At 42.6% G+C, this 11,436-nt stretch overlaps 1 protein-coding gene across 1 annotated transcript in view; it reads right to left on the bottom strand.

Moving 5' to 3' along the window:
- Nucleotides 1–11,436, bottom strand: part of SMPD3 (sphingomyelin phosphodiesterase 3) — a 101,966-nt gene that overhangs the window by 4,860 nt on the left and 85,670 nt on the right. Inside the window, exons 4-7 of the mRNA XM_033069521.1 lie at nt 9,697–9,852; nt 5,555–5,644; nt 4,711–4,774; nt 468–630 (exon numbers count right to left, since the gene is read on the bottom strand). Of these exons, the coding sequence (XP_032925412.1) occupies nt 468–630; nt 4,711–4,774; nt 5,555–5,644; nt 9,697–9,852 (473 nt within the window). The remainder of the gene's footprint in view (nt 1–467; nt 631–4,710; nt 4,775–5,554; nt 5,645–9,696; nt 9,853–11,436) is intronic.

Raw genomic sequence — 11,436 nt, 5'->3', positions numbered from 1 at the left:
CATGGAGCTCTGTACAAGGCAAGGCCCTACACTAGGAAGCAGACTGCACCCCACAAGTTCTGCCTCTGGGTAGCTCATGTCAGCTTCTGCCTACATATTGCAGAGTGGTAACTTGGGTAGGTTTATATAGGCATAACAGGACATCCAGACACTTGAAAAGATTGAAAAATATTCAGACTGCAGGCATGGGAAAAGCATCAGACAAAACAGTGGGGCAAAAGTTAAAAAGGAGTGGTTGGTTGGTGGTTTTAGAAGAGCAGTACATATACCAGTGCTGCTCCTGGAATCCTCAAACTCAATTTTGTTATGTAGCAGCTCTACAAACATGGTACCTGCATGCAGATGTAGAAAATAGCAAAGCAGGTCCTCCCAGAAGAAGGGGTGTTAATCCAAGCAGAACAGGCTGCAGTGCCATTCAGAGAAGTGTGTTGTGCAAGTTGCAGCCTTTTTGGCAACTCTGAACTCACCACTTTCCACTCCAGGTAGAGACCTTCTTCTGTGTAGAGCATGTAGTCAATCCTCCTCCCGTTTCCCTTCAGTGATGCCTTCCTCCCCTTCTGACTGGAACTGTGGTTCTTGCTGGTGGGATAGACTAAGTATCCTTTCCTTCCTTCTTCACTTTCCAGCACCCTATTTCATTAAAGAAACAAACAAAGCAAGTTTTAGTGTTTAAATGTTTGCTCATCCTGGCCATTTGCGTGTTAGCCAAGGTTCTCTCCAAATCCCTGGTAAGGATAATCCCAGTCCCAAAGGACTGTTAAACCTGTAAAGCACATCTTTTTCCAAATGTGCTTTCCAGTATGAGGCTGCTCTAACTGCTGACAGTGCTCTTAAAGCCTCATGGCAGGCTTGGCATCACTGGTGCTGTCCTAGAGCTGCCTTGAGGCCAGGAGAGCCAACACTGAGAGGGGAACCTGCTCTTAGTGCTATGGGGCAGCTCAGAGCCCCTCTGTTGATTTCCAGCCTTGATGGAATCAGCAGAGGAGGAAATTGTTCCCTGGACTGCTTTAGTACAAACCTGAGCACTTTGATACAAACCTCTCCATTCTGATCAGACCAGCTCCTGAGATTACAACATCCAGCCTTACAGACAGGGGTGGGTGAGGACTGGTTTGCAGGAACACACATCTGGGCTCGTGGTGGGTGGTTTTGAGCAGGTTTCAGCACCAGATTACTGTGTCTTGGACTCCAAGCTCTTCCTTCTCTAGAAATGACAGCCTAATTTACTTGATTCCTGTGTGTGACCCTGCAAACTCCTCCACATGGAGGAGTTACTCAGCAGGTGTGTTAGCACTGCTCCCACCTTGCAAGGAAATCACCCAGCCCAAGGCCACACACAGAAACACTCAAAACTGAGAATTGGTTTTCTAGGTACCAATCTTGTGTTCAAGGAAATAAGATACTCCTCTCCCATTAAAATACTTCTTTTGAGTGCTTAAACATTACTTTAGGTTTTAAACAGAAGTCTGTTAAGGCCCTGAGCATCTCCATCCAACTTAGAACTGAGCCCAGCTTTGCTGCTGTGTTGGATTTTGAAGGAAATTTGTTTTACCCTCCTGTGTTCTATTTTAAAGCTCTGCCCAAGGAGCATGAGGGAACAGCCCCAACTGTGTGAGTTAAAGCTGAACTGGGACCCACCCATGCTGGGGCTTGTGCACAGGGGACATCAGGTCCAGCACAGGTGAGTGGCACAGCCCACACAGAGAGGGGCTGCTCAGGCTGTGGTGTTGCTGTATCTGCCTTAAAACACAAACTTTCAGAACCACCTCCTCAAAAATCTCCTTCCTTTACTCACCTGCCAAAACCCAAGCTCACAGTTCTGTGGTTTCCCTTGTAAGAGGTGATTACACCATTAAACTGATCATCAGCTGTGGCAGGAGAAACACTGAGCCATGGACTTGGGTCCTAGCAGGCACAAAGCCTTTAATTTCACCTTGGAATAAAATCTGATATTTTTGATCACCCAGTTTTTAAGACTTGACTTGGATAGGTATGGGGCTGGGTTCAGGAATTTTTTTAATGTGTACATGTGAAAGTACAGAATGAAGGAAAAACAAGGGACAAGCACTCGTGATGTGTTTTAATGTGTGAGATTCAGAGGGTTGCTTTGTCAAATTTTGGGGTTTTGGGAAGACCTGAATGGTGGCAGAGGGGACCCAGCACTGGGTACAGCTGATTAGATCTCAGCAGTGTTATAATCTCTAAATTTGGGTCAATTGATATGTTTGAGGTGCACTTTATGTGCTGCAGCAGGTAACAGTGACAGAACTCTGTAGTCATTTGATCAGAACTTTTCTTAACCCCCCTTTGGACTGGGGGAGGTAATGAAGGTTCTTAGAGCTTATTGTAATCAGTTCATGAAAGTAAACTTACTTTATGTGTTGCTTTGTTTTAATAATAACTCACATTAAATTAGCTTATTGTCTGCACCCCATTTTGATTCTCCAAAGAGCTCTTGCAAATTATTTACTTCCTTAGATTGTTTTTCTAGGTTCAAGGAAGCAAGCTCTTTGATGGTACTGACCTCTTTCAAAAATTGTATTTATATTTGGCAAAGCTAATTAAGTAAAAAAGTAGAAGAAACTTCTGATCAGTTTCAGAAGAAAGTTATAAGTGCTGAAACTGCAGCACTACTGCAAAAAAAATCTTATTTGCATTAATTTAAAGCATGAATTTGTTTCAGCTTCAGTTACACCTTTTAAAAAGTCTGTGAGTACTGGGTATTCACTTAACCTGCACAAGTGCTCATGGAAGGGAAATATTTATTAAAAATACATGAGGGAAGCAAATTGTAAATGTGCATGCATGTGCTGCTGCTGAGAAGTTGCAGCTCTCTGTTCACAGGGGTTTGCTCAGGAAGCTGACACAAGTGCAGGACAGCTGGCTCTGACTGAGTTACACAACCAAACCCCAATTTTCAGAATAACCATGACAGTTATGTATATGAATACAATATCCTTTGTATTCATAGGATACAAAGAAATGGGAATAAAACAATTGGAATTTTGTTTTTCCCTGCCAGGGTTTCAGTCCCCAATAGCCCATCCCTGAGCTGGGTGTTTGTGTGGTGCTGTGGAGCTGCAGTGAGCCCAGGAGCAGCAGGAGCAGTGACTGTCAGGGAGCCATAAAGCAAAACTCCCTCATCCCAAACCTCGTGGGATCACTTCTCACGCTGGCCAGAGGCACCTGAGCTAAGGAAGACTTTTCTCAGTGGTATTGAAGCCTTTAGCCCAGAACTGTGAGCCCCTGTCCAGCAGAGGGGTCTGGAAAAAATTGCATTTAAATTTTTTGCTATCTGCTGGAACGTGCTCTCCTAGGCCTGCCTCTGGTCAGGGTTCAGAGATAGAAATGACCTTATTGCAGTGCTTAACTTACAGATGACATTCATCTCTGTGAGATGGGATTATTTGTGTGCATTTCTTGAAGCCCTTCTCAGCAGGAGCTTGTGTGGCTTCCAGGACTGGGGCAGGGCCCAGGTTGTGACATCTAGCTAATTAATTGTTTGATAATTATAAATTACTTGCTCATTATTTGCACCAAGTCTGTTGTTCTAGTCTGATGTTTTATGTACACTGTGCTTAACACAAAAGACATAGTTAAGAACTACTTGTTCTGCTGCTTTTATGGCCTATTTATTTTAGTAATGTGAAATACTTAATTTTATTTATAAACCAGAGAAGAGTGCTGATGAAGAAATAATTCTCTGGATAGCTGACATTGCCAGTTTAAATGTCTGTAATGCTTTATTAAGGTTTATTGTTGAAAAATTTGAGAATGGATCAGTTCTAGGCAGTACCCTGGTTTGCTCTGTATATGAACAATATTTGTTAGCTAGATAGTGCCCCACAGCCACTGTGCCATTTAACATTTAAATGTCTTTAGAGCCCAGATTCCATTAACTGCTTTAAATTTCCCTGAATTTCTGTGCACATTCCTGTTTGCCAGTGCTTTGCAGGGACAGCAGGACAGGCTCCCTTGGCCTCTCATGCAAACCAAGGCTCCCAAAACATGAGCAGCACTATAGAATGCACACATGCAGAGCCCAGTCCCCCTGCAGAGCTGCAGAAAGAACCAGGGGAAATTACAGTCCCATAGAGGGTTATTTCATCAGTGCCAAAGAGCTGGAACACATGGCAGAAAACTGAAAGCCACACTTAGCAGGCAAGAAGCTTTGTGTATATTCTGTTCCCAGCACTGAGGGCTGCTTTCCAGTTGTGCATACCCAGAGGTAGCAGAAGTAGTATTCTTAATTTGTTATTGATTATTTGATGGCTCCCTATTTAATCAGTCATGTATTTGTCAGTGGAACACAATTGCTGAACATGAGTAACTCTCCAGGGAATAAAACATGATATCCCAAAAGGAATTTTGTGACACATTGTCTGAAAAGGCCACTTTAAAACACAGGGTTTGTTTGGGTTTTGTTTCTTTTGTTTGTTTGTTTTTTGTTTGGTTTTCGTAGAGGATGAAGGGGGTTAGGTTTTGTTTTGGTATTTTGTTTTTTACCCTACCTGACTTAGAGAACCAGCCTCTTTTCCTGCCCCTTTTATCCTCTTCCCCAAACACCCCTGGGTAAAAATTTGATTATTTGTTTTGTTTTCAGTCCATAAAATACCTCTCAGTCTGAACATCTGAAATGTTAAACAGCAGGCAATGAACTTGCTTTTTATAGAACTGTCTAAAACATGTGGAAAGGTTAGGAATTCATACTTCTGTAGGTTATCTGGAGTGCACACTTCTTCATCATATAATCCTTCAGGATCCAACAGGGTACCTGTGAACAGAAAGGGAGGTGTGAGTGTCCCAGCAGAGCTCCTGGGCTGTGCCTCTTGGGAAGCTTGCAGAGGCACAGTGTGTTCACTTCTCTCTCTCCAGGTCTCCCTTCTGCCTGACACCTTGCAAATGTCTCCACACTTCCACCTTCTCAGCCCCCATGACTAATTTGTTTTTCTCCTACCACAGAATAAAGCCTCATTATTAAAAAGATCTACTTATCTTTAGTATCTTCACAGTTATTAAAGCTCCTCTGGAGAAAGTATTAATTCCTCTTCTAAAACTTCAGCAAGTTCAACTGAGTCTCACCAGGTATTAATATCTCAGAGTTCCAGGAAATCTTTTGTAATACAAACCTTACAAATTCGTAGAGTTGATTTGCTTTGTTACATCCTCACTGACAGTATTTATTGAGCACCAAATGGAACACTGAGCAGAAGCTGCAGGCTTTCACTGCATGCACAAAGTACAGAAACAATTATTTTGCTACCTCCCCCTCCAAGTAATCTAGAGATTATTTTAAAAGTAGAACATTGGGGAAGGCATTCAGGTAGCTTGAAGCATGACTTCTAGAATGGGGACTGCAGTTCAAGAGCTCTGGTTCTTAATTATCATTCCACAAGATATTGTTAAGGTCTGTGAAATTCATGGTATGGAAATACCCCTTATAAATATTTGTGCTCCACCAAACTCTTGCTGCTGGTCAGTGGAGGAGCTGCTGCTCAGAGCTGGCTGTGGGGACAGGCAGGGGCTCCCACCCTGGAGCTGGAGGAGCTCTTACCGATCGCCCAAGGCTTGTCCTCCCCAGGGCCAGCTCGACACGGGTCTTTGTAGTGTGTAAACAGAGAATGCTGCTGCTCCAGCTTGTCCTCTGCAGGGAAAGAGCAACCCCAAGAAAAGGCACATCAGCTCCTGGTTGTGAACCTGTGCCCACTGTGTGTGCTGCCACAAGAGCAATGCCAGGCCCTCATTTCTCCTCAGGAGAAGAATCCTGAATACAATACGTGGGTTTGATTGGAGTCACTTCAGCCTCAGCTTCACTGTGCAGCAGGATCTTGCCTCAGTCAGAAATTCCAGCAAATGCTTGCTATTAACAGTGCTTTCCCATGCTTTCTTACCAAGTCTTTTCGATATTTCAATATTCAAGATATTTTTGGTAGTTTTTAGCTCTAAGCTGAAGTGAAAGTTTTGCAGGGTATCTCCTCCCTGTGTCACTGCCATTGTTTGCTTACCCAGTGCTTGAGATGAACACCCAGAGGAGGTTGGGCTGGCTCCCCAATGGCAAGGAAATGCCTGTTTGTGGGCACATTTACACATCTCAGTAAGTTTGAAGATAAAAAAATACCTGATGCTTTTTTTGCTTCAGAAGAATTCAGTGACTGAATGTTTTCCAAGTTTATAACAGATAAGAGAAAGGATGGGCAATTGATCATTTGCTTGGGACGTTATCTACAGCATTAAAGCCATTCTAAACATAATCAGCATGACCTATCAAACTGTAAATTAAATTCTTTCTAGTTGCTACTGTGCTCCTTGCATTGAAAGCATACAGCAAATCAAGCTCCTAGGATCACTGGGTAAGAAATCCCACAGAACTGCACACACCAGCATTTCAGACCCTGAGCAAACCCTGAGCTGCTCTTCTGTGTGTGCTGCTTATCAACACAATCACCATAACTGGGGGAAAAAACTGGAACTTGAAAATGCCAGCAGCTACAATTCCACTGTTCAATGGCAGAGAAACTGCAAACAGCTCCTGAAAACTTCCCCATAGCACTTACACCTTTTACAAGGCTAGAACATCTTAGCAACACTTGAAGCTCTCTCTTAGGAGAATATTCACCTGAGTTTGGAGCTGCTGCTGCTGCTGTTTATTTGTCACTGTCTATGCCAAGAGCACGTGTGAAAATGGGAAATAAAGTCCAAAACAGCTCTGAACTGTGAGCTGTGTCTCTTAGACAGAGCCCATCTGACACACCAAGGATCACATCAAATCTCCTCATGTAAAACACTGTTCTTGCCAAGGAAGAAGCTGCTGATCTCTCTGCTGAACAAAAAGGTGGAGAGCAGCAGTGCTGTGCTCACAGCTGTTGGCTCATTTGCCATTTTGTTATTCAGTCTTTAGTACAGCTGACTGGGAGTTCATCTATCTCATTACATCTTTCCAGCTAGCTCTCAGTCTTGAGAACATCCTCAGAACTGCAAGGAGATTGAAAAACTAATTTTTCAGGGAGTGCTGGAGTTGGGGCAGATGATTGGAGCACTGACCCTAAGTTCTGCCATGTGGGCAACAGAGAATTGCTCTTTCTGTCTGAGCAGCCAACTGGTTTGTTTAATGATTATGGAAAAGTAGAAGATGAAATCTTTGTCATTTTTCGTGGCTCCAAGTTTTCCCTTGTTGAATCATATGTCTGCAGAATCTCCCTCAAAACTGAGATAGATTAAAAAATATTAATTTACAACTGTGGGGCTGACCCTGACAAGTCACAGCTGATGACACAAAACTTTGCCCATCTGATTGGAAGGCTTTTTTTCTTATGCTGAAAGGTTTTAAAGCATACTTTTACAGAAGTCAGTCCAAAGCACCATGACAGTAAGTAACTTTCTGATTACATTGACTAAGTGTGAATTCCCTGTACAAATGTTGCCATAATGTTCTCTGAGGCTGGAGGGGAAAACTGAGATGAAGAAAATTTGTCATAAGCATAAGGTCACTCATGGACCTAAAGATCTTTGAAAACTGTACTGTCAATATAACTAAGAATAGAAGCTTGGTATTCACTGAAACATTAATTAGCTGTTGTATCAGCCTGTGGAGTGGGAAAGGATACAGAAAATGACAAAGAGAATTACAGGGAGCTGATTATTGCTTTAAAAAAACTTAAGGTACTCAATTAACCTATAATGCTAACAAATGTCCCTAAAACAATGAGTAATGTAGAAAGGGAGGAGAGAACTTTAAAACATTGCATTAATCTTACTTAGTACATATGGAAAGGAAGTAATCTGAAAATTAAAAAAAATTAAATAGCCAGCTTAATTCCAGTTTCCAGGCTGGGTGCATTTTAAAGGGGAGGGTGATGTGAATAAGCTGCAGAGATAGCAAAGATAAAATTAATTTTTATAACCCATTTTTCAATCCTCTTTAGCAGTAGTTGCAGTGCTTACAACTATTATTTGCAAAAGCAAATTGTTATTTTTGCTTTTTCATTAAAAAGACAGCTCAGAATTGCATTAATTATGCTCTGTGCTTCTTGTGCAAGATCTTGGGGAGAGTGCCAGCACTTCTCAGGTGGAGAGCCCTGACCATATGTTCTGCCTCACAGCTTCACTCCCATCTCTGCCCGTGCTGCAGAGCCCATTCACTCCCATTTGTGATCTGACTGGGCAGGCTCCCATTCAGTTTGCAGCAGCTTGTTTACTTCCTTGATGGACACCTTTGCCTCCAGGCCTCTCCACACAGCCAACAATCCAAAGTGAAATGGTCAAATCCCAGCAGATGTGTCTGTGTCCCCAGCCCCTGCCTGCCTTGCCTGGCACTACTGCAGCCTCCCCAGCCTGGGGGGCAGCTTGGGCAGCTCAGGAGCTCTCATTGACCATTTCCTCCCTGGATTCCCTCAAAAAATCACTGCTGCATTATTCTTCACCCTGAGAGGTGTTTGTCTGACTACAGCATTCTGTAGCCATTGCCACCTCCTGCTCCCCTCCACCAGTGAGAGCAGCAGCCAGCACCCAGACCATTCTGAGCTCACTTTGGAGCCTGAGCTGTGATGGATTTACTCTTTGTACATATGAGTTAGAAACTAGTGAGAGAAGGGCTGGGGTTTGTGCTGGTTTCTACCAAACTTTGCTAAAATGCTGCATTTCAAAGTCTGATACAAGTAATGAGATTAGAGATAACAGTTTGGGGGCTTTTAGATCAGAAAATGCTTTTTGTTAAAATTGCATCTGGTAAAGTTGTTGATCTCTATCTCAGCTACCTGAGACTTCTTATAAAGACTCAGAGTCCACTGTGGGCCATTGCCAAATTCACCTGTTCATCCCAAACCCTGACCTGAACTGCTGAGTCCCACTTTGGATGCTGCAGCCTGAGCCCCATAGGGCACTGTGCCTGTGATGAGCCCCTCCCTGTGCCTGCCCTGTGCTCTCTGTGTGGAGCATTTCAGCTGTGCCCCTCAGCCCCAGCCCACGAGCCCAGCAGGGAGCTCTGCTGGGTGCTGAGCTGGGCAGAGCAGGCAGGCACAGAGGACACACAGACACAGCCCTCTGCACTCCACATTGGCAATTTAACTGCTATACAAAGTAATATTCATGTCAGGAAAGAGCTTCCATCTCTGTGAACTCACCACCCATTAATTATGGTTTTGTGGAGTTCTTTTTCTAGTACCCTCAGCATCCAATTAAAAGAAAAAAACTAATTTCTTAAAATAAAAACCCCAAAGTACACAGCATCAGTTAATTTTTTCCAAGACTGATTCAGCAATGTTGAATTCTCTCTGCAGCATTACCCTCCTATGTCTGTATGTATGTACTACCAAATTATTTTTAATTGCATGAATTTACTACTTTTTCTCCACAAAAATCCCATCAAGTCTCTCATCAGTAACTAAAACTATTGGACAGTAAATGTCTACCTAATTCAAGTAAAGCTAAACCACTGGACCTGTCCCCATTATTGCTCTTTTGCCTTAAAACCCATCATGCTTAATAATTCCACAGAGATCATGGGATGAGCCAAGGGGAGTAGCTCACACTCAAAGCTCATACCTATTTTAGAAGTGTCTGCAGCAATTAAGCTTTTCCTAGCAAAAGCCAGTCATAATTTAGTATATAGTCATATACTGCTATAACCCAGAGGGATCAAGAACATTCCTATTCCTTTTCAGGACTGGCAGACACCAGGAAATGCAAAGCTTGTCTTACCAGAGGAGCAGTTATCAAAGTTGAGATCTCCACAGAGTACATCAAAAGCCACCAGCTCCTCTGGATTGGCTGTACTGGAGGAGGAGGTAGATTTTCTGAATTCAGACAGCCAATCTTGAAGCATATCCAGTTGCTCACATCGAACAGTAGTGTCTCCTGTAGCAAAAAAACAAACAACAAAAACTAAAATGTTACTCAGCCATGTATGAGTTGCTGAGCTGTTGGCAGAATCCTGAGGAAAAGGCTGCAAGGTAAGAAATGGTGTGGGCAGAAGGGAATCCTAGTGCTGAGCCTGTTAGGACCTCCACTGGGAACCCCACTTTGATGGTTTTGAGTATCTCCTTCTGGAACCAGGCACGTCTGAAGAAATGAGAAAAGTTCCCTGAAAAAAACACCCAAAATAATGATGTTTCTTGTTACAGGAGAATCTGATGCAGTACATTTATAGTCAGGAATTCAGAGTTAAAACCCTGCTTCAGACAGAACTAGACCCTATATTCTGGGGTAAATCCCTTGATCTTGCTTTGCTTTCTGATTTTTGAGAAGGAAAAGTTTAGCTTTCAAGTGTAAATAGTAAATAAACACCAGTGGTACATTCAGCTTACTTATACTGTGGTGGGTATCTGAGGAAGGGTTCTGTTTATGGTCAAGAGGAGAATGCCTAAACTGAAAGTATTTTTTCATATTTTTAAAGGTACATGTGGGAAACAGGTTTAGGCAGGCAGCAATTCAGAAATAAAGAACCAGATTCCTTTCACCAGCTCTGGGGAGTTACAGCAGGCTGTGCCCTGTTCTACAGGGAAGGGTTGAGATTGATTGGTTGCCAGATGGAACCATGTGACACACAAAACAGCTCTTTAATTACAGCAACTAACCACACTTAACTTCCAGCACATTAGGTGACATGAAGTCTAATAAAAAATGATTACTGTCTCTCTCTTACAGTGATTACAGCAAATCATTTTGATGTGGACAAAGGAGCATAAAGATGCATTCTAGAAACAATTCTTTACCATGTTGTCTTTCCTTTTGTTTTGGTTTCACTGTTCCTAGAGTTAACAGCTATAATTTTGCTTATTTCAGACTTTTAAAGAGATATCAAGTCAGAAAAACATTACTTTTCTTCAAAATAAAAGATTTGTTCACAAATACCAGAATCAGAAGGAAAAGCAGCAAGCCCCAAATTACTTAATCTGAGTAGAATTTTACTTTGACATAATTTATTACTTTGTGAAAACTGTTTACTTATGTATGTCCAGAGCTGCTTTCAGAGGCCACTGTGGAGATGGTGAATATTTAAGTCTGCACCCTCAGTTTATTAGTCACTCATCTGAAGTGCAGCTGTCACCAGGACTCTTCAGAGACTCTTCCCAAGTGAGCTCTGCAGCATCAGCACCATCACTGCATTGGCACACACAGGCTCCAGCCAGAGCTTCACCTGCCCACCACTCTTACCCTGAAAGGCTGGAACTTCAACATCATCTCAGGGCAGGGTGAGCAGCAGGGCGTTAAAGCAACAGTTAAATACAAACAGAATCAGAAATGTTCCACCAAGGATTATTTGATACAATGCTAAATAATTAAAAGAAATATTGAAAAGACCATGACTAGGGAAAGAGGGTTTAAAGTATGCTCTGACATTGACTCATCTCTTCAGGCTGGTAATTCCAACAGCAAAAAAATCTGATCTTTTTCTTCTGCTTATGTTACTCCTAGCAAACCTTTAGCAGCTGGGCTGTA

The sequence above is a fragment of the Catharus ustulatus genome, chromosome 11 (genome assembly GCF_009819885.2).
Source record: "Catharus ustulatus isolate bCatUst1 chromosome 11, bCatUst1.pri.v2, whole genome shotgun sequence".
Lineage (NCBI taxonomy): Eukaryota > Metazoa > Chordata > Aves > Passeriformes > Turdidae > Catharus > Catharus ustulatus.
Note: the sequence above shows the minus strand (reverse complement) of the source record. Positions and strands in the feature narration are given on the sequence as shown.